Genomic DNA, 24,044 nt, shown 5'->3' with positions numbered 1-24,044 from the left:
TGTCAAGGCACATTCTTTCACATTGGCGTAGTGAGCAGGATGACTGCCTCCTCAATGAACCAGGAGCAGAACCTTGACATCCAACAACCATCAACTTCAACCTTTAAAGGTCCAGGTGGGAGAGTAGTGTTCCTGAGTTGCCAGGTTAGAGGCTGTTGCTGTGGGTAAGGGGAACTCAGGGTGAGTTCCAACCCAAGGATCAGCACCAATCCACTGGGAGTGTGGGAAGAGAATACAGCCAGGCCCGGAAGGGGAGATAACGTGGACTTATTAGGGTCTCCCGGGAAAGAGAACCGCCCAGCCAAACCCCACAAAGACAGAGCTAAAGGTGGGGGTGCCCTGGGCCAGTAGGCGAGGAAAATATTTCAATGGGAGTTTAACACAAACTCGCCAACATCACCCCAGGCATTCGTCTGTGGGCAAAAATCGGGCGCTGGCTACGGCCAGAGAGGAATAATACCCAACAGGTGGTTGAGCAAATCGTGTATGCAATATTGGTCAATGTGCTACCCGAAGATCTTGCCCAGCCGGCCTGGGGATGACAGTTAACAACATGACCACTTTAACACTAGAATCCCTGAAGATTACGAAAAAAGTCGTAATCCCGGGCCACCTTAAATTCCTTCACACCACTCCATCAGTGTCTTTGTTTTGCAGATGTGTCAATCAGCACAAGCAGTAAGCAGCCTGCTATCCACTTCCTCCCACCGATGCAGCTGAAGTTCTCAAAGCTCAAGTCTCTTTATCTGGGTGTGATGTTCCTTGAACTGTATATCGTTATTTGGAATACATACATTTCATGTGTGTTCCGTGTCTACAACGATCTGGGTAAATGTAGGATGATAGGAAATGCGAGGCAAGAAAATGTTGAACACATAACTAAAACAGAATTTTTTTTTCATATTATAGTAAAAATTAATGTGTGAAGATTGAAGTCCAAATAAACACTTTCACAAAAGGTATAACAAAACAAGTGTGCCTGTATATATGTATTCATGAAATGTACATATTCCAAATAATGAGATATTATTTACTGTACCCTATACAATTCAAGGCACTGCACACCCAGATAAGCAGATTTGAGCTGGGAGTACTTCAGCTGCGTCGGTGGGGTCGGGTTTGATAGCAGGCTGCTTTCTGCTTGTGCTGCTTGACAAATTAGAAAAACAAAGACGCTGATGGAGAGGTGTGAAGGAATTTAAGGTGGCCCGAGATTATGACTTTTTTAGTAGTCTTCAGGGATTCTAGTGTTAATAGAGATCATCAAAGGGCTACAGGTGGAAACCCACTCAGGGGAGACAGAACAGGACCTGTAAGAACCCCTACGTACCTGCATCCCTAAACCTGAGCTCCGTCATCAAGTCCAGAGCAATCTCCAGGAACTCTTGATACACAGCAACGACTTCTTTGTATCAGCAGGATGGGGGGGTTGTGGGGGTGCGGGGAGACCCAGCAAGAGGAATGGTGTGCTCTAGCTAAAACTCTGGCCCTTCTGCATACAAGAGTGGTATTAGTGAACAGGCAAAAGGTAGCAGCCCTTATGGATTCCAGCAGTAACATTTCCATTGCTGCTCGCTGCTTTGTGTTACCGTGACAGTGGCTCAAATTAAAGACCAGTCTAACTTGTGTACATGTCCACCTCCTGCTACATTAGTTACAAGGGGACTTTAAGAAAACTGATGTTAGCAGACCTAAAAAGCCCACCATTCCCGGTGATACTGGGCCGAGATTAGTCTGACAATAAAAGCAGTATAACAATAACCACTCCTCAACCAACCTTGGGCCTAGTAATGGATGCCGAGATCACTTCCCCAGCTGCCTCCATGACATGTACACTGCCAGACGAAAGAGGAAGTTCAGCCTCCCATAGTGACGTGATCATCCCCAGGACATTGCGCAGTTAAACAGCATCCTCAGCCGTCGCAACCACCCAGGGTGAAACCAGACCCCTGGAGGTTGACTCTGATCCTCTCACACAACTGCACTTTCAATTTAGGCAGACTCCGGGATCTTTTAAAAAGGAGCAATGGAATGATGACTCCCTTGGATTTGCAAAAAAATACAGCCGTTCTGGCAAATGGCCAAATGCTCAGCTACATCTAAAGCTATCACACAGGAGTTGGTAGGGGTCTTTCTGCGAGTGGTACCCCTAAACCCTAACGGACCAAGGGATGCGCTTTACCTCAGAGACATTGAAGTAAATGGCCAAGTTACTTAAGATAAAGCATTTAAAGACCTTGGTATATCATCTTCAAACCAATGGTCTATTAGAGAGGTTTAACCAGACCCTCAAACAGATGCTACATAAGGTGTTCAATGAGGATGGGAGGAACTGGGATCAGCTCATCCCCCTCATCCTTTTTGCATATCGGGAAGTCCCACAAGCCTCTATGGGGTTCTCACCATTTGAATTGTTATATGGACGAACACCCAGGGGTAAATAAGACATTCTAAAGGAATGCTGGGAGGAAGAGGCCTTACCCTCCACAAATACAGTATATTGGAATAAATCATGCAGTTACGTGATAGATTTGCTAAAATTCAGCTCATTCTCAAAACGCACATGGAAAAGGTGCAAGCAGCTCAGGTCCATTGCAATGACTGTGGCATGTCTCTATGGGAGTTCCGCCCAGGAGATTGGGTCATGGTACTCGTTCCTACCTCCCATTCTAAATTACTGGCGCATTGACAAGGCCCTTACAAAGTTAAGGAAAGGAAGGGGCTCGTCGATTATTTGTTAAAACAACTAAATCATCAACCATGCGAACCAGTATATCATGCGAACCTGCTGAAACCACCCTCCGGACAGCCCCGTTCACTCTTTGTTCAGAAATTAGACCTTAACTTCAGCCCTAATTTGACCGGCCATCCGCGATAGGAGTTGGAAACAGTGACCTGTCTGTCCCGGAGATAGTGAGTGAGAAACCCGGACGAACCTTCCTGATTACGCATGACATAGTGACAGAGCCCGGGATGATAGTACGAGAGCATTCGTTTCAACTTCCCAAGGCAAAAGCAGCACAAGTGAAGCAGGAGATTAAGTGTATGCGGGAACTAGGTGTGATAGAGGAGACCCATAGTCCCTGGTATAGTCCTATTGTCTTGTTCGCAAAGCCTGACGGGAGTTGGAGGTTTTGCAATGACTTCCGCCGGCTTAACCAGGTCTCCCAATTCGACGCATATTCGATGCCGTGAGTGGACGGCCTCCTTGAGTGGCTAGAACAGGCCAAATTCTTGACAATACTTGACATGACGAAGGAGTACTAGCAGGCTCCTTTGATGGACTCTGCAAAGGCTAAGACAGCATTTAGCACTCCTAGCAAACAGTGGCAGTATTGAGTCCTTCCATTTGGGTTACATGGGGCACCCGCAGACTTTCCAGCATCTGCTGGAAAAAGTGTTCCATTCTCAAAACTCATGTAGTGCTGCCTACCTGGATAACGCAGTCATCTATTCCAGCAACTGGAAGAAACACCAGCAGCAGGTCATTAGGGGAAGCCAGCCTTCGTATTAACCCAAAGAAGTGTTTCTTTGGGATAAACAAAGCCAAATATTTAGGCTACCTAGTGGGCTGGGCCACAGTGCTCCAAAATAGATGCCATACTGAACTGGCCCTGTCCAATGACCAAGAGGCAAGTTCAAGCCTTTCTCAGATACTGCTGGTTTGTACCCCGATTCTCTCAGAGAGCGGTGTCCTTGACAAACTTAACAAAGCAGCCCGAATAAAGTGGTATGGGATGCTAACACTGAGACTGCATCTGGTGACTTGAAACAAGCCCTTAAGTCTGCACCAATCTTGAAATCTCCTAACTTTTCTTTGCCTTTCATCGTCCAGATGGACACTTCAGGCAGGTCTTGGTGCCGTGCTGAGTCAAAGTACTGATGGTGTTGGTAGGCTGAGAGATCAGGTATGCGGCATTGGAGCAGGAGGCCTTGGTGATTAAATGGTTGATCACTCAGCTGAGGTACTATCTCTTGGGCCGTGAGTACACCCTGGTTACGGACCATGCACCGTTACAGTGGATGGCCTTACACAAAGAGTCGAACCCATAGGTCACAAGGTGTTTTTTTAGACCTACAGCCTAACAAGTTTTCAATTGTTTATTGTTGGTCACCCTGCAGGCGAATGCTGATGCCCTTTCTCTGGTCCATGACATCTTGGTCAGGGACGCCCGACTCGAAGGGTCTGGACTGAGGGGGGTGGCCGTGTCACACGATTGTGCATGGGAGGCAGCTAAAGGGCTCAAAAGAAGTTAATTCTATGCCAGGCCATGGGTTGGTAGAGTGCAATAATCCTCTCTCTTTTATCACTGCAGACAGGTCCAGGCATCACTTCCCCTGACTGGCTTTCAAACCCGTCATCTTACTTCTGTTAGTCAGTTCTGTTTTGGGCTCGAACCTGTAAACAACCTTGCTTCGAATTACCTATTTTGCAGCCTTATTCCAAGTATACGGGTGGCTGCCCCAAACCTTTTTCTTGCATCAAGGCGTATTCTTTCACACTTTCTATCTATCTATTGTGGCAAAAGCGCTCTCTTGGCGTCGACTCGACACTGACTGACAGTGGAGGCACGTATGAAAATAAACAAAAAGATTTTATTTTTGTCTTCAGCCGTGGGGCACATCTTCCCCGTGTCCCACAGACCCTACACAGTCTCCAAAACACACCAAAAGAAAAATACCTAAAAACACACTCTTCTTCCTCCACTCCTCCCAGGCAGCTTTGTCCTTCTACTCCCGACTCTGGCGCCTAGAGTAGTGGCTGCAGGCTCCTCTTAAAACACCCCCGGAAGTGATCCAGGTGCTCGTTGACCTACTTTAGGCTGCACTTCCGGGTGTGGCTGCATCACAGCCCACACAGGCTCAGGAAGCCATGCAGCTCCCCCTGGTGGTGGCCACGGAGCCCAACAGGACTGAGCTCCAGTGTTCCAGGATTGTGGCCCCAATGCAACCCAGGGGGGCTGCCACCAAGCGTTCCGGTGGATGTACCGTGTGCGGCCCATGGCCGTTCCCCTGGATTCAGTGCCAAAGGGGCATCCCTGTCTGTCTGGTCAATAAAACTGAATACCATAAGATATGGCAACAGCAATTATTTTATTTTTTAACAGCAAAAAGACATTTAATTCCATACGGCTATTATTTAATAAAATACAGATATAGACAGAAGCAATAAAACTACAGCTGCTTTTTTCAATAAGGAAACCTGAACCCAGGACCTCTTCAATTTTTCAATCTAATGGTTTGCTCATTAAACTTAAAACTGTATGTCAAAAGAGACTATACAGCCATCCACAGTGATTAATGTAAAGGTTTCAGAAGTGCTAAGGAAGTCAACATGTTTGTAGCAATTCAGTTTCCTTGAGCTGATATCTCACCAATTATCACATTCCTTTCAAGCTGCACGAGGAGCCAAAACTTAAGAACAATGTGATGCAATATGAATACCAAAGACAAAAGCACAGCTGAATTGCAAAATTAGGAATTTCACTAAAATGTTCTAAATTAAATAAATAAAAAACTAACTTAATAGCAAAAATGAACTACTCTAATGCTGTACTAATCCATTTTCCACTGCTCTTTTCTTATGTAAGACTGGTTATACGGTATTTTTCAGACCTGAACCTTACAAAAAAGAGTTAAGGACTATTTTCTTGAATTAAATTTGCGCTGGGGTAAAACCAAAAAGGAAAGCGAGAGTAATAATACAACTCTCTTAATTTCATTCATTAAGAGTCCATTGCTGCTTAAATTTCGTCTGTCACTACACAATAATTGAAAATAAATATGTCCATCCCACTATCCATCCATCCTAGCCGCAGAAGGCCAAAAAAGCAAAAAAGGACTTTCATTATTGTCACTTTTATCTCATTATGTAATTAATTCAGAAATAGAAAATATAAGACTTGTGGATGCTTTAAGAGCCCAATGTTGTGACAAACGAGCAGTGAGTTACAATCATTTCAAGTTGTAGTGTGACAACATTTGAATGAGGGCATTAGAAAAGGTAATACGATTACTGCCATTTTAATACAGTACTATGCATAGACCTAATAAAGAAACAACAGTTTTACATTCACCCTGTTATGCACTGAAAAGGACTAAAGTCATCCATCTAGATATTCATCCATTTTTAACTCATTTACTACACTGGGTACGAGATAGCGGCCAACCTTCAACGGGACACTACAATTATACACATCTGCACTTAATCACATAAAATAAATTTAGAGAAATCAGAGTATCAAACTTGGTGTTTCAAATATTACTCATTGGCACTATCATTATGGCTTAGCTCATAATGCTCTGACCCATGAGGAAAATATCTTTAACAATGCGCTAACAAAAACACCAAAATCACAAGCGCATGCAGTTAACAGTGCTCCCAAAACACCATACTTTATTGCTGAATATGAAGCAGTAAACACTTGCCGTCATTGTGTTTTCCAAGTGAAAGTAATGTTCATTAGTATAGCAACTAAAATGTAATAAATGTAGTGAAAGCACATATGATATATATTTCAATGGTTCAGGAGGGAATAGGACTCAGTCTCCAGTTATACAGTAACTAACTAAAGACAGTTCAGTTCACTGGCTATTGCTAGGTTAGTACACAGGCATAAGCAGCAACAGAGTCTGATAACTTACATGAGGCACCCTAAAAATAACACAAGAAAAGCAGTTTTACATTAATTCTGACAAAAAGGACAATTCTAAAAAGGGAGGGAGAGACATGGAAAATTAAATCATCAGAAGTTTGTGACATCTATAGAATTAATTTCACTTGCCTATTAAATATTACTATTCAGTATATGTTTTAGCTTTCTCGCATATTTATAATAACAAATCACACAACATCGGATGTCACAAACCTGACAGTCTGGCCTGCTTCCCAATGTGATTTGAAAATTATGTTGCTACAAAAGCATCATTAAAGAGTTTAAACAAAATTATACTGAATACTCGTGGTATTCACTAATTCATTTGGCATGTAATTCAATCATGTTTGAATTTTGATGTTGAACTATTGATTATAAGCAGTTATATTTCTTTAGACATGAAGATGTCAGGGAATAAATTTAATATATGCATACAGCAAAACACATAATGTGGTCCATGATGATCCTAACATTCTTTAGAAACCCTATAGCGTAATCTGCTCCACATCCAGTAATATCCCCAATTTGTTGTTACATAGGATAAACTCAAGCCTTATGTAAGTCCATCCATCCATCCATTATCCAACCCGCTATATCCTAACTACAGGGTCACAGGGGTCTGCTGGAGCCAATCCCAGCCAACACAGGGCGCAAGGCAGGAAACAAACCCCGGGCAGGGAGCCAGCCCACCACAGAAGCCTTATGTAAAGCAGATTTTAATACAATCTGAAGAAGCAACATACAGTAGAAAAGAGAAATGAATCAATTTATTGTTGAGCTTAAACTATATAGCACTTCCTTAAGATGTGAGAAAAAATTTGCGTACTTGTAGAAAAACAACCTGAATAAATGGGAAAACATGCAAAGTTCACAATAACCATGCCTAGTCTGGAATTTAAGCCCATGATTCTGCAGCTGTCAAGGTACAAATATTGCATCAATAATGTGTATATACAATGGGGGAAATAAGAATTTGATTGCCTGTTCAATTTGTAGGTTTGCTCACTTACAAAGAAATTAACAGTCTCTAATTTTATGGTAGTTTAATTTTAATGGAGAGAGACAGAATATAAAACAAAAATCCAGAAAAACATCTGAGCCTGTGCATATGCCTTCTTGAGCAGGGGGACACTGAGGGTGCTGCAAGATGTCAATTATTATAGCATAGTGTGTTACCAATGGTGTTCTTGGTGACTGTGGTCCCATCTGCCTTCAGATCATTAACAAGCTCCTCCCGTGTAGTTTTGAGCCAGTCCCTCACCTTTCTCATGATCATCCTCACCCCATGAGGCAAGATCTTACATGCAGATCCAGACTGTGGGCGATTGATGGTCATTTTATATTACTTCCATTTCTGAATAATTGCACCAACAGTTGTCACCTTCTCACCAAGCAGCTTCCTGATTGTCTTGAAGCCCATTCCAGCCTTGTGCAAGGTCTACAATCTTGTGCTAGGTCTACAATCTTGTGCCTGATGTCCTTTGACAGCTCTTTGGTCTTGCCCATGGTAGTAGAGATGTTAGAATGGCAGAAAATGATTCTGTGGACAGGTGTGCTTTACACACATAACAAGTTGAGATCTGTATCTGTACATGATCGACTGATTAATTGTAATCTGTGTGCCACATGGGCACATAGCCAATCTGTGGGAGCCAGAATTCTGGCTGGATTATAGGGGATCAAATACTTATGTCTCTCAATGATATGCAAATCAATTTATAACTATTATGGTAATGTGTTTTTTCTGGATTTTTGGTTGATATTTTGTCTCTCTTCATTAAAATGAAATTACCATAAAAATTTCCTGGTAATCGAGCAAACTTACAAATTCAGCAGGTGATGAAATATTTATTTCACCCACTGTGTGTGTATATTTTTTATATATATATATATATATATATATATATATATATATATATATATATATATATATATATATATACACGTGTGAATAGGAGGCAGCTGAAGGGCTTAAAGAGTAAGAGTAACAAATCTGCCCAGGGGGTGGCGGGGTACACTAACTCTCTTTCTAAGTGCAGACCTTTCCTGGGAAATCTCACCAGGAACCACTGCCTCAACTCGGGACACGTCATTTCCGGCCCAGGCCCCGAGGACGACATCACTTCTGGCCTCGGCCCCTATAAAGCCTCACTCCCTTCCTCTGGAATTCAGTTCTGTTTTGGACTCAGTCTTGTAAACTACTCTGGTCTTTACTTTTGCAGCCAGAAACGTATTATACGGTTGGCTGCCCCAAACCTTTCTCATGTCTGAAGTCTCGTCTTGCTACTATATATATATATATAGTATATAGCCTATATATATATATATATATATAGTCACACGCGTGCGAATGGGAGGCAGTCTAAGGGCTTAGTGGAGGGTTGCTGAATCATAGTAATCGTACTGACCAACACTTTCCAAACTCAACCTTACTAATCCACCGTTTACAACCTCCCCCTCTATCCCCATCATTCACCAGCTATATATTGCTATTGACTCCTGTATGTCCAATCATTTTCCTCTAATGATGTGATAATGATGCTGTTGTCATTCCGTAGTGTTCGTAGAGCTTTCATGTCCATACATATATACACACATATATATACACACACATATATACATATACACATATATACACGTGTGTTTAGGAGACAACTAAAGGACTTAAATACTTGTGATTCCATGCCAGACCAGGGGGTGGCGAAGTGCACTAATTTTCCCTCTCGATCTTTTGCAAACCATTCTAGGGAAATCCCGCCCGGCTCTGGGGCAGCCAATGATGTCACGTCCGGTTCCGCTATGGATGACATCACTTCCTTCGCTGGCCTTTAAAGCCGCCATCTTCTCTCAAGAGAATCAGTTCTGTTTTGGACTCAGTTGAATGAACATGTCTTTGTTTAAGAATCAGTTTTGCAGTCGGGAACAATTATATGGGTGACTGCCCCAAACCTTCTCAACGTTGTATGGTCATTTTTGTGACAACATATATATATATATATATATATATATATATATATATATATATATATATACACACACACACACATATACATATATATATACACATATATATATATATATATATATATATATATATATACACGTACGTACACACACACACATACATACATACATACATACATATATATATATATATATATATATATATATATATATATATACATACACACACATATATACATACATATATATATTCATGGCATTCGTAGTCTGAATCACAATCTGATTGTATTCCTATACATTCTATGATCTGCTTCTCACAACTGAGGGCACTGTGGTGGATGTTTGCTGAATTGCAGACCACCTACAAGCGTTACCTGGTAGGTAACCACCCATACAATCAGACTGTGATTCAGACTACAAATGCCATGAATGTAATTACCCCAATCTACATACTGTCAAATAAACGAACCACACGCCGTGGCGCAACGTAAGAGGCTTTGCCTCTGACGCTGATGTCCGAGGTTCAATTCCCGAGAGGGGGTGCAGTGACTGTGTATGCATGATGAGCCCAGAATTAGGGCGAAACACGTGTCGCGTACTCTTTACATTATTTGACAGTAAAACTTTGCAACATTATATATATATATATATATATATATGGAATTGAAGGTCTGTAATACGGTACACATACACATACAGATATATATACACAGTAGACCCCGCAAAGTCGCGGTTCAGAGTTCGCGGCCTCAGTCATTTGTGGATTTTTCCTTAGAACCTATCTAATAATTGTTAGCAGAAACCATAAATATCCTCCACAATTTTTATGGCTTTTATCGTGGCAATACTGCACTGTAGAGAGATCAGGAAGGAACTGTATTGGAAAACGCAGCTTGGGATGGTGAAAGTAGCCAATAGAATTTGAAACTGCAACTCCCTGCAGTGGCTCTGATTGGTCTTCTACCAAGTGGAGAGGACGGAGCTCGGAAGAGAGGAATGGAGGTGGCCAGAAGAGAGAGAGAGGCATTTGGAGAAGCAAGGACTTTGGGGTGATTGGTGCAGGGGCACTGGGTTGTGTGTGGCATATTTGTAAATATTGTAAAGAAAGCGTGTGTGGTGACTTACAACGATGTCTGCCTGTCTGTGTCTGGGCTGTTTCCCACAATGGCACTCCAGATGGGACTCTCTGCCTGGTTCAAGGTAGGGACCCATCGATAAAAATAATTTTGTGGGCAGTCCGGCGCAGCAGGTAAGCCCACTCACGTGCCGCAGGAGCAGCACACGCACAACCCCACAGAAGAAATTCACCCAAGGGATCGCCACCGGTCCACAGAAAAGCCAATTCCCCCTGGTGCGGAGTGACAACAACGGGCGTAGCCGGAGTGCAGTGGGCTCCTACAAGTGCGCCATCACTGAGGACATCTGGGACGGAATTGCGTCTAGGAAGGCCATGCCGAGGCAGGTGCCTCGGACAGATGGGACCCGGGAGGTAAGTGCCCTGCCCAACGGCGGTTGGCCCTGGTGGGTCGGACTTATGGATTGTGTTGTAGGCAGGGACTGCCCGGATCCGCGTCGGTGGCAGATGCATGCCAATCTGCGGGGCTTCATCATACATACACACACACAATGGCACATTGAAAATGCAGCCCGGCATTCTGTAAGGTGGTGAATCTAGCAGAAAGTTCCTGTGCAAGGCATTTCATGTTCATAGTTTTGTTATCTGGACATTTACTGCATAGAGTATATGCTGTATTCATTTGAATAGCATATGTCAATTATAGAGCAGCATGCTCTAACAGGCTCCTTCCAAGTGACACATTGAGGATTCTCAGACTCCGTTGAGAACTCTCCTGAAACACACAATTCAGCAACTGGGGAAAAAGTGGTGTAATACTGGTTCTGTGAGCAGTGCACTGAAACCAGCCAAAGCTTTCCATGTCTATCCCACAGTTTGTCACCAATATTGGGTATTGTATGGAATCAAGTCCTAATCAGCACAGCAATTACACCAGATGAAGGTTGTAACAGGATTAACATACTAGGGCATGCAAACTGAAGTGATACATACTGTTCATTAATTACGGTATATTATCTAATAATAATTAAAATAACAAAACTAACTTTTCAAGCATCATATAACATTTATTATTCTTTTATTACTCTTAAATCACTTCATGACAGTAACAATAAGACCAGGGTACTTTTTCATGGATCACCCTGTATTAATGTAAAATATCAAAATTCTATAACTCTTACTCAGAAAAAACAATATAAACATATGAAAAGAGGAGGAGGAAAGTGCAGCCCTGAAGTGCACCACTATTCAGCTATTACACCAATGGCATAACCCTAATGCCCTAATATGCCCACGCAAGAGTGTCACTTTAAGCAATTTTTGTGTGTTGCTGTATGATCTATACCATTTTACATTGTTCTTACTCTTATGTATTTTTCATAGTAACATTTCTGTAGATATAATCCAATAAGGGTAAGAATGCCTAAAATTCCGCCTATTTTTCCATTTCTCACGTAGTGCTCATTGCCTTTTCTCTCAAGAATATCATTTACTCCCACTGACACTGCAATCTATGTTTCAATTCTGATATTTGCTTTGTGACAATTTACTACAATATCTCTCACAATTTAAAGTTTTTCTAATAGGTAAACGACACCATTTTATTTTTGTTTGATAGTATTGACATTCCTTCAGAATGTCGCACTTTAACACACCTTTCTGAGGTTGAACCATTATAAATAGAATAGAAGGAATTGTTATAAAACAATAAAAGAGGAGTGCATATAGCACTTATAATGTTATTAAAAAATGTGCAAGAGCTTTTGGAAAGTGAACTGCCAGTGATTATAATTGATCACTAATATTTGTATTTTTTATTTAAAAGTGTGATTCACATTATATAAGAGTTTTTAAACTACTAAAAATGTATGCAGAAAACTATTAAGAAAACTATTACTGTAAAACAAAACTTGATATCAGTGTTCTTATATGCACATCTAACTTTTTTGAATCTCCTCCTTAAAAGCTGAAATGATCAGAAAGAATAATAGTCCATTTACTCTTTGTTTGATCTCATAGAGCAAGATATACCCAAGGAGCTTATTAGCAGGCAGGCTAACACATTGAAGGCAGAGAGATAGCAAATTAGCATATCACTATCATTTAAATAATACCATTTAGACACAGGTGCCTTTGCTCTACACAGAAAAATGTATTTTACCTAAAGGTTCAAATGATCCAATCTCTTAGAATTTACTGCTCAGAAAGTATTAATTTGTCTTTTTCAAAATTAGCTGTACTTGAACTAAGTACGTATCAGACTCCCACCTTTGATAATTAAGATTCCGCAAGGGATTTTCTTTTTTTAATCTTACATTGCCACAAGAGGCCTGTTTCCAATTAAAATGTACTGTACAGAATTTAAGTATTAGAACTTTAGGGTTGGAATGAGTAACACTGGAAAACACAAACTTAAGTGATTATAGAAACTTTACCAGTGATAAAAGATCCAGGTGAGCCTTAGCTAGCTCCAACAGGTCAAAATCACAGAGTGTGGTAGTTGGAGGCAGGAGGAATGATTTGACTGATGTAACATCTGCTCAACTAAAGTTACTTTTCACATTCTATAAAGTAAAAGCTACATGATCTGTTGTTAATTCTGCACTTTCTTTGTGAATATGGCTATCGCCATTACTTCTTTCTGCCAGAAACTTCAGCATTACTCTTACATTTTGTTAAATAAGCCTCACTTGGAGAAGACATTATAACAAATTGACCAAAACACTGGATCAATGTATAAGTAAAGTTCAATCAGATAACTCCACACCAGTTCTAGATACATCAATGGGTAATAATATATTAAGGTATCAGCGTCTGACCTGGGTTGCACAAAACAAACACTAAACGGACAGGCAAAAGTCAAAGATATCACCAAAGAGGTGAAATAAGACTAAGTTAAATGCACTGAAGACATGGCATAAGCATTAATTCCTGCTTCCTTTCTCAGGGATTAGGGTTGAAAAGTATACAGGAACTACTATGGTCTTTGGAATTTTTAGAATACTCCTGACTTCAAAAACTGCCATAAATTGACTTCAGTACAGACAATAAATGACCACCTCCTAATGCATTCATTGTGAATTAGGTTAGAGGTGACAGAAACAAAGCAAAGATTTAACAACAGAAAGAACGAGAATGTTGAAGGAAGAATATGAAGCAATGAGTTTGAGTCCACAGTCTTGTCTCACCCATTTAGTTTTTTAATATGTCCACTTTCTTGCATTCTTCTATGTAAGTTTTACACATCTGCTCCCAAAGTTAGAATGTTGGTGTGTGGTTTAACTCCTCATCTGCTATTTGCAACATCTGTTCATTTAATTGACTTATATTTCTAGGAAAAATCAGAAAACGTCCATGTATAATTTGAAACCTCAGTGCCTTGTGGTCATATTAATGTTGAGTAGACTTTATTCCTGTGGAAGTTAGCGAGCAGTCAAAGCGTAAATGATTTATTTTTCATAAACGTTCTCAGTATATATGATTATATACTAATTATTTTAATATTCATCCATCTATCCATTATCCATCCCATTATATCCTAACTACAGGGTCACGGGGGTCTGCTAGAGCTAATCCCTGCCAACACAGGGCGCAAGGCAGGAAACAAACCCCAAGGCAGGGCACCAGCCCACCGCAGGGCACGCGCGCATACACACACAATACTATAATTGATTATTCATATTATAATCAATACTGTTGATTACACAAAAACATAGTGTGCATGGGTCTGTGATGTTATAGTGTCTCTTTTTTCCTATATTGATCATTTGTGGTACATATGTATAGCAGCTTGTAAGTCATGTGCAAGATACCGATTTCTGGTTGGAGTACAGTTCTTTTTTCCCCACTTTCCTTCAAATATATATTAAATTACTTTCGAATGGACAGTGTCAGCGGCGAGTTCCACTAGGATGCTGTTGGCTTGCCTGGTAAGTACGTGAATAGCTTGTATTTCAAATGCTTGTCTTAGCAGCACACATCCAAAGCAGGCATAAGTATCTGTCTAAAACGGTGGCCAGATTTTGTTTTTCAAAAAACATGCTTAGGGGGAGGGATATAAACGAAACTTGACACATGACTTCATATACAATGAATCTTTATTAATTTGTCTAATCAAACAATTTAATCATTTTAAACATGTTAATATATATTGAACTGTTTAGTAAACTTTTTAAGGACTTGCAGGGGCTTTGATTTATTTTCAATAATATCAAAAAGGAAAAACACAAAAGCATACTACTGTATTTTAAAATTAACATTTTTTAGGACACTGATGTCTAAACATTTGAAGCAGAAATGAAGAGCACTACTTGCTTTGTAACCTAGGCTTTGAAAATGATCAGTAATATTTGAACCTTTGAAACATAATGAAACTAGCCTCTTTAAATAATCTGCCACTTCTAATGAGTTCTCTACTTTAAAAGTAGTTTTGTGCTCTTCAGAGTGAATGTGAACTTTAAGTTGCAAGTGTCACCTCTCCTAATCACAGATTCAGTTCACTACTAGTTACAACCTAACTGAAAACATGGATGTTACTTTTATCATTTTATTTTTTAACATGTCTGTAAATATGCACTTTCTTTTTTTGGGCACTTTTTGTATTTATAAGTTTGTGTTGAATAGTAACATGCCTCTGCCCAGTTCTATTAGTTAAACTGCCATGAGAGCTTTTATTTAAACAAACCCTATGGCAAACGTGTGTCCTTTTAAAATATATATTTCTTCTCATGGATCACCCATGATTTTTCGCCAAGAAAAAGGATGTCTCATCATGCTATATCTTATATATTCATTGATGTATTTAGAACTTTTTTTCAAGGGGTATTAATAGATTAACTCAGATTGTACTGTGAAAAATACTGGTTTAAGAACCTACTTAGGCAATGTGCCCAATTAAAAATCCTTTTAAAAGGGAAAGCCGGAATGTGGTCAGAAATGGAACTGAAACTGTTATGTGCATGGGAAAAAGTAGGCAATAGTGGGTGGAAACAGGATGAAATTTTGTCAGCAGTGGGATCATTCAATGGAGGAAGCCATCCACAGCAGGCCTGAAATAGCTTAGAGGTTTTAATGGTACAGATAAGGTTCAAAGCAAAAATTCTTGAACAAGAGTTTAAACATGAAGCGAATCACACACCAACAATGACAGTTTTACCAGTAATCTCAGATAACCAGGAAGTGCACAGCCATAAACTCCTGGTCTGATAAAAAATAAATATTGTACTGTGATAAAAAAAAAATAATATGGTTATTAAATCTTGTTTCACATATTCAATAACAGATATAGATATTGTAATTTAAAAACACATGCAAAAAGAAAGTTAATTTATATCATTTAGAATAAGGTCAAAAACATATAGAAAACCAAAAATTACAAAATCGTGCAAGAGACCTAAAACAAAAAAGAACAAATCAATTGAAACAAAATTGTAGGAAATTTGGGGTAAATTATACAAAAAAAATTTCATTTGAATCTAATTGACTCCTCAAATCCCTATTTTCTTATATTCTCACAACTCTTAATGCAGAAGAGGGAGTTTATCGATTTGTGTTAAAGGTCAACCCTCTTCTTATGTATTTTAGTGTAAAATGGCTAGGACAGCTGTACATACATACATTTTAGATATAAAGTAACAAGCCAAAGAAATAATATATATATATATATATATATATATATATATATATATATATATATATATATATAAATTTCTCACATATCTATCCTTCCGCCTTGTATTCAACTTTTCTTCTTCTTTTGGCTGCTCCCACGTAGGGGTTGCCACAGCAGATCGGATCATCCATCTCCATCTATTCCGGTCTTTTACATCATTTTCTGCCACACCAACTGCCTTCATGTCCTCTGCCACATCCATAAACCTCCTCTTTGGTGTTCCTCAACATTCTTTTCCCGATAAACCCCACATCTCTCCTCTGCATGTGCCCAAACCACCTCTATGTAGCCTCTATCACTTGGTCACCAAACTGTCATGCCCATGTTGTCCCTCTAATATATTAATTTCTAACCATGATTACCATCACTACTCTGAGCAAAAATCATAACATATTCAACTCTGCCACTTCCAGATCTGCCTCCTGTCTTTTCATCAGTGCCATAGTCTCAAAATCATAAAACATATCTGGTCTTACTACTGTTTTATAGCCCTTCCCTTTCATTCTTGTAGTTACTCTTCTACCACAAATCACTCCTGCTGCTCTTCTCCACCCAGTCCAACCTGCCTGCTTTATCTTCTTCACCTCTCTGCCACACTCTCCATTGCCCAGGACTGTTGAACCCGAGTATTTAAATTTGTCTGCCTTCACCTCTTTCACAACATGCAGTCGCACACTTCCACCACCTTCCCTCTCATTTAAACAGATGTACTCTGTCTTACTCCTACTGACTTTCATTTCCCTTCTCTTCAGTGCATACCTCCACCAGGTTCGTCTCAACCTGCTGTCTATACTTGTTACAGATCCCAAAGCCATCCATGAACATCATAGCCCACAGAGACCCCTGTCATCTGTGTAATAAGGCGCTATATAGCGCCCGACCCGGCACAGACTGACGCAGAGGCACATGTTAAAACACACAACCGTTTTATTTTTCTTTACCTGTGGGGCATATCTTCCCCGTAAACCCCACAGGCAATACACAGTCCCAAAAACACTCACAGTACTCAAAATAACCCTTCTTCTGGCACCACCATCTTCCATGAAGCCATGCGGGAGGTTGGGGAATCACAGTCGGCCAGGGAGGCTGCCACCAAGTATCCCGGGGAGGTATTGAGCTGCCCATGGTTGCTCCCCCGGAACATACGCAGCAGAGGCATCCCGGCCGGGCATGGGACCCAGCCGCCCATCACACTGTCAACATGTCCATTACCATTACAAACAAGAAAGGGCTCAGAGCCGATCCTTGATGTAATCTCACTCTCACCTTGAAACAGGCTGTCATTCCTACCACAACCCTCACCGCAGTCACACTGTCCCCATACATATCCTGCACCACCCTCACATACTTTTCTGCTACTCCCGACTTTCCCATTCAGTACCATAACTCTTCCCTTAGCACCCTGTATAGACCCTTGGCCTTGTGGTCACATATAGTATATATTAATGATATATAAAAGTTAACTAAACTTTCCTAAAAAAAACTGTACTACAAAGCTACTTCACTAGAATGTTATTAATGTGACAGTTACATTCTAAATATTAAAAACTGCAGGATGCAAAAAAATGATCAAGAATAATCTTTTATAAAGTTTCAGATAGTGTGAAATAAAGCAAAGTAAAGGATTAATTGTAAACAACCCATCAATCAACTGTAATAAAACTAATTATCAAAAAAACCACACACACAAACGATAAGGATGCCTAACTTTGCACACATTTCAAGCTGAGAAACAATCGCTTCATGTTTAAAGGCTCCCCCCCAAATGCACACTGAATTTCAAGACTTTTCAAGGCTTTTCTGAATGACAGTCAAGCTTTATTTTTATCTTTGTGAGATGAAATATGAGTTTACACTGAGGACTATGATTCATTTTTTATATAATGTATACTTTACAGAGGGAGAGAGAGAATTAGAGCAAGAGAGAAAGGCAACAATTGTAAGGCAGATGCCTTAGTCTTTTTGCTAGCGCACCTGCCACTAGAGTTTTTATACACTAGAGGCCCATATCTATAGGGGTTTGTTTTAAGAAGAGAAACACACTTAATAAAGAAGAGAATACTTCAGCTTCTCAAAGCAGGTACTGTACACTGATTAAAATACATTTCCAGGCTCTTTCTGGTACTTATTGGATGCTGTCATTTGTATGTCTACTTACCACAATTCCAAACTGTTCTGGTTCAGAAAGGCTGGAGTATTCATTTCTAAAGCAGGCCAGTGCATTCAGCTGCTCCTGTTCAGGAAGGTGTTTCACTAAATTCTTTAATAAAACAAATCAAAAAAGACATTTAGAGGAAAATATAGGAACTCATTAACAAGCTGAAGGAGACACTAACTGTGATACCACTAAATAGATAAATATACTGATAATCTTAATACATTTATTTGGCACAGTCTATTTTTCCATTCCTTAGCATTTTAACTTAAGATTAAAATGCTAACCTCTTTCCCCAAAGCCAAGAAAAACAAAGAAGCCACTGTCCATCCACTAGCATCTGTCTTTAATGGTTGATTCAACAACAGATGTAAGAGAACCAAACTACAAATGAAAATGTGCATTTACAATATCCAATTCTCTAAAACTCTAATGTATTGAATAAGGCAATTTCAGTTAGGCATTATGTAATGGGCTGTGAACCTCAATTGATGTCACAAGGTTTTTTGTTTTTTTTAAATAATCCTAAAACCAATATGAATCTATGTGATCAGTGTCATCTGTGAGATGACTAGCAGTTCTCTGGTTGCAGCATTTTTCACATATAAAAACTGTTAATGGGTTGATTAAATTAAAATCATATCATCTGATTAAATATTCTATACATTTTTTTCCTCTGCTGGTTTAAAAAGACATTTGTCAAAAGAAACTGGGAAATCTTCAGTATATTCAGTGCAGCCAGACGTAGTATTTCCTACTTATCTAGTCAGGCACGTAAAAACACAACTTTAGAACCCCCATTACATTCAAATAAAATGACATCTTTGCAAATGAAAGAGGATTTCAGCCTACAGTAAACAGACTTTCATATTGAGTTAAGATATATTCACTGCAGTTCTAATTTAATTTTTTATGCTATCAACAGCAGATACTTTTCATTCTTAAACAGAAGCTGGTATTGGACAGAAATTAAACAGCGTACATAAAATTTTACTTAACTTTTAATATAACTCCACTATATGAATTTTGCATTTCATCACCACTGAAAGTAGATGAGCCTGTCATTAAAGGCAGCGATACACCAGGGGCGAACCCAGAATGAAATCTAATTAACATCTACAGCAAAGTGTAGAGTCACGTACTCAGACTGAAAATGAAAAATTCTAAAATGAAAGGCTAAAACAGAGCTCACACAGAAAAGAAATGGCTGAAACATTAGAAACTTTCCAGACATTACATAGGTCAATAACGGTTCTAAATGAACTCTACACAATAAAGCATATATATATTGCTAAGCAAATGGTTATAGTTAATAAAAGAACTCAATCCTTATCTGACAGGCTCAGAGTACTGAAATACACCTTGCAGTGTGACTATGTGTATACTGTATACGTATGTAAATGCACACACATTCTCAGGAAACCCTTTATTAAGTAAATCTACTGTGTGTACTAATTTTGGCTTTAGAAATGCCTGAATTCAGTAAGATGTTGATCATAAAATATGTAATTCAGTTTTCCTTGGTAAATACTGTATATAAAATCTTAATAATAACCATTAATGACAATTATTTGATTTCAATGTGTATTAAAACATGACTTTAATAAGTGTTCAAGTCTCAAAAGTCTCGTTTCCCATACTTGAATCATTGGTTCTGTTAGTTGTTCTTCATCCATTTCCAAAATCATTCTCTTGATTTCCTGGTAAGGCATCCGGAAAGAACCCAAGAAAATTGCTAGGAGGAAAAAATGAAACACAAGAGAGTTTATTTCAGAAAGAAACATCAGTTTTAAGTGCTGCAGGTCATAATATCATCGATTTAAGCAGAACAGAGAGAACACTACTCAGACGCCACAAGACTCAAATGTCAGGCCAGATATATGAATGCTTTCAGAAAATGAAGTTATCAAGTAACACATACTGTATTCATTAAAGTGAGGTATGATGGCCATGCGGTTAGTAATTCCTCCTTGGGAAAAGTGACCAGAATTTGAATTCTGGTCAGCTCACTGCATGGAGTTTGCAAGCTCTGCCCATGTCTGTTTGGATAAATTTTGGGTTTTCAGCATTCATTACCATTCCAAACAGGCACAAAACAAGTTGACTGCTGTGCCTACAATGAACCCCACATGCCTGGATGGCTTTGAGATGGACTGGCACCACATTCAGTGTTGGTTATCTAGCACCCCTTTTACTGTTATGTTCTTGAATTTCACCAAGTATAAGCTGTCACCAGATGTGGGGTAAGTTCCAACCTTTTGTCTGATGCTAGTAGGATGATTTTCAACCTCTTATAACTCTATACTTTGAATAAAATAACTCATGAAATAGACAGTTGGATATTAATTTTAATTACATTTGCTCAAAATATTTTTGTAGCTGTAGGTACTTTTTTTAATAATCAGTGACCAAATTAAAAAGACAGGGAAATATCAGCAAGCTTTTATCTGTGATTTCTGTGCATGTAGCAGGTACCAGTAGCAGTAGTATTTTCTCATGTACGGAGCAGAGCAAAATTCTTACCTGCATGTCCAACCAAAATGGATAATGATAAATAAGAATGTATGAAAATACATACAGTATATAAGCTAACCTGATGTACTCCTGAGATCTCATGAATCAACCTAACAGAAATATTACTGCACAAGGCATATGGCATACTACTGTATTATCAGTGTTTGATCAGATCTCAACCATGATTTTTTTAAGCTTCAACACTGCCCCTTAATGTATTTAGGTTGTAAAAATTTGCATTGCATATTTTCAAAGTTTCCTAATACTTACATTTTGTACTTTACTTTGGTACCTCTAGAATATGGTTATGTGGATGGTGCAGTGCTTAGCAGAAAGCCTCATAGCTATAGAGAACTGGGTTAAATTCCCACCCTAGTCACTGTCTATTTATAGAGGTATACTGTAACAAGGTGGGTCCTATGCAACTGGACCGATTGTGACTCTTTTGAGAATAGAGAATATAAACTGAAATGGCTTGGAGCAAAAAGAAAAGAGTGCTATGAGACAACCTTGACAGCATAATTATGTTTTACACTTGAGGTGGCTTCCACACCCCCCCCTAAAACACTTACTTTCAGCAATGTATTGTGGAAATAATATCAGTTATAAAAGTCTATCACTGGAACAATATCACATGTTTAATGAGTGTATGATAAGTGAAAACACATCCAGGAGCTATAAGAGGATTAAAAAACTGATGAGCTCAGGATCTTTAGTCTTAGAATAACATAAAATCGAATTTTAAAATACGAGGACTGAAAAATTTGAACATACAAATATGAGCAGAAGTATGTGAAATATCTACTACTAAACTGAAACCGTACCTAAGCTTACAAAACAGCAGCTGTTTTTGTAGCTCTCCAGCCCTTAAGGTGGATGGTATGGATAGAGCTTCAGATAAACTGAGTATGTGACTTTGCATACCTGGATTTGGGGATCTTCTGCTATTCTTCTCAGCAAATCTTATCAAGCTCTGTCAGTTTGGATGGAGGCCATAAGTGGATGATCATTTTCAGATCTCTACAGCAGCATTTCTCAACCTTTAAGTATTTGTGACCCGAGTTTTCATAACAGTTTTAAATGCGTCCCTCTAACGTTTTTTTGAAACCCTCATAAAATGTATTCCTATATTTTTTGCTGCCGATACACCACTACAACTTTAAAATTTCCCTACGAATAGCGAAATTACGCCACATATGGCAACATTCGCACCCCCCACAGGTTGAGAACCGCTGCTCTACAGAGATGTTCAATTGGGTTTCAGTCAATGAACTGGCTGGGCAACTCAGGGACATTCACTTAGTAGTCGCTAAGCCATCCCTGTGTCATCTTTGCTTTCTGCTTAGGATCGTTGTCCTGCTGGTATGTCAACCTTTGGCTGAGTCTCAAGTCCACAGCACCCTAGAGCAAGTTCTCATTAAGGATATCTCTATGCTATGCTCTGTGCAGCTTTCCCTCAACCCTGTTTAGTCAATGTCACTGAAAATCAACCCCAAAGCATAATGCTACCGCTACCATGCTTCTCCACTGGAATGGTACTGTGTAAGTTATGACACTAATCTTGGTTTCATCAGACAAAACAACAGATTGTGTGTTTTAGACCTTCTGATTTTATCTTGTGCTCCTGCAAGTAATCCTGGCTCTTTGACAACCTACTATAAACCCTTCACAAAAATCTTAGGAGTGATTTTTGATAATGCCCTCAAATTATAAACAAATGAACAACACTGTAAAAGCCTGTTTCTATCAGTTCAGGGTATCAGCTAACATTAAGCCTTTTCTTTCCTGCAGACATATAAAAAATGTCTTTTTATCTTCTCGGCTTGACTATTGCAACTCATTATAGAATGGAGTAAATCAGTCATCCCTTGCTCATCTTCAACTGGTCCAGAATGCTGCGGCCAGGCTCTGAACAGGCAACATAAATAGAATCACATCACACCTATTTTAGCTTCTCTTTATTGGCTTCCTGAGTTTAAAATTTTATTGTTTGTTTTTAAGTCTCTGAATGGTTCAGCCCCCACTTATTCTACTGACCTCTTACACACTTTCTCTCCCTTCTGATCAGAACTTACTGGTCGTGCCAAGGTCTATACTTAAGATCAGAGGGGACTATTCATTTGCAGTAGTTGTCCCTAATCTTTGGAATAGTCTACCCTTTTATATTAGATCAGCAACAACTTTGGGCCTTTTAAAAGCCAGTCTGAAAACCTGTATTTTTGTCTTAGCTTTTTAAACTTGCTTTGGTACTTTGTCTCTCCGGAAAATCCTTGGGTACTGTTGGTTTGACTTTGTGTCGAATGAGTGGTTGCTCATGGAGTACCAAATGAGGAACATTACCTGCATTGTGAGGGAGCATCAGTTTCGGCACTACAGCCATGTGGCGCGTTTCCGCGTGATCCGGCTCGTAAGATCCTCATTGTTGGGGACCCGAGTAGCTAGACCAGGCCCAGGGGTCGCCCACATAACACCTGGCTGCGACAGATAGAGGGTCATTTCTGGAGGGTGGGACTGGACCGCATGACTGCCTGGGGGGTTGCAAACCAGGATCCTGAGTTGTTTTGTCGTGGTGTAGCTGCGGCAACGCAATGTACCACTGCATGTTCCCCAACTTGACTTGACGAGAACTTTTTAAAAATTTGTATATATATATATATATATATATATATATATATATATATTTTGTTGTATTTATTTACTGTATCTACTGTATATATTTATTGATGTATTTATGGAAACTTTACAGCACTTTCATGTTTAATAAATGCAAAAATTTCCAAAATCCTTTTTTCACTTTGTCATTCTGGGGTACTAAGTGTTGTTTGATGTGGGGAAATATTTAATTTAAATGTTTTTAGCACAAGGTACAAAACAGCACAGTATGAAAAAAATGAAAAAGTCTGGATTCCTCTTTTTTAATTCATTGTATTTAGCATATTACCTGTAAACATGTGGTGTTCAATGTATTAATATGCTTCTCATTCTATATTAGGATCTCCTGCAGTGGAC

The 24,044-nt window shown here is 39.4% G+C and overlaps 1 protein-coding gene across 1 annotated transcript in view; it reads right to left on the bottom strand.

The window, feature by feature from the left end:
• The window catches only part of LOC114650158 (protein diaphanous homolog 3-like), a 1,033,571-nt gene that overhangs the window by 406,230 nt on the left and 603,297 nt on the right, over positions 1–24,044 (bottom strand). The window contains exons 19-20 of the mRNA XM_051925675.1: positions 20,162–20,256; positions 18,525–18,626 (exon numbers count right to left, since the gene is read on the bottom strand). Coding sequence (XP_051781635.1) covers positions 18,525–18,626; positions 20,162–20,256 — 197 coding nt within the window. The remainder of the gene's footprint in view (positions 1–18,524; positions 18,627–20,161; positions 20,257–24,044) is intronic.

The sequence above is a fragment of the Erpetoichthys calabaricus genome, chromosome 4, assembly GCF_900747795.2.
Source record: "Erpetoichthys calabaricus chromosome 4, fErpCal1.3, whole genome shotgun sequence".
NCBI classification, from domain to species: domain Eukaryota; kingdom Metazoa; phylum Chordata; class Cladistia; order Polypteriformes; family Polypteridae; genus Erpetoichthys; species Erpetoichthys calabaricus.
The sequence above is the reverse complement of the archived record's forward strand: the minus strand, read 5'-3'. Positions and strand labels throughout refer to the sequence as shown.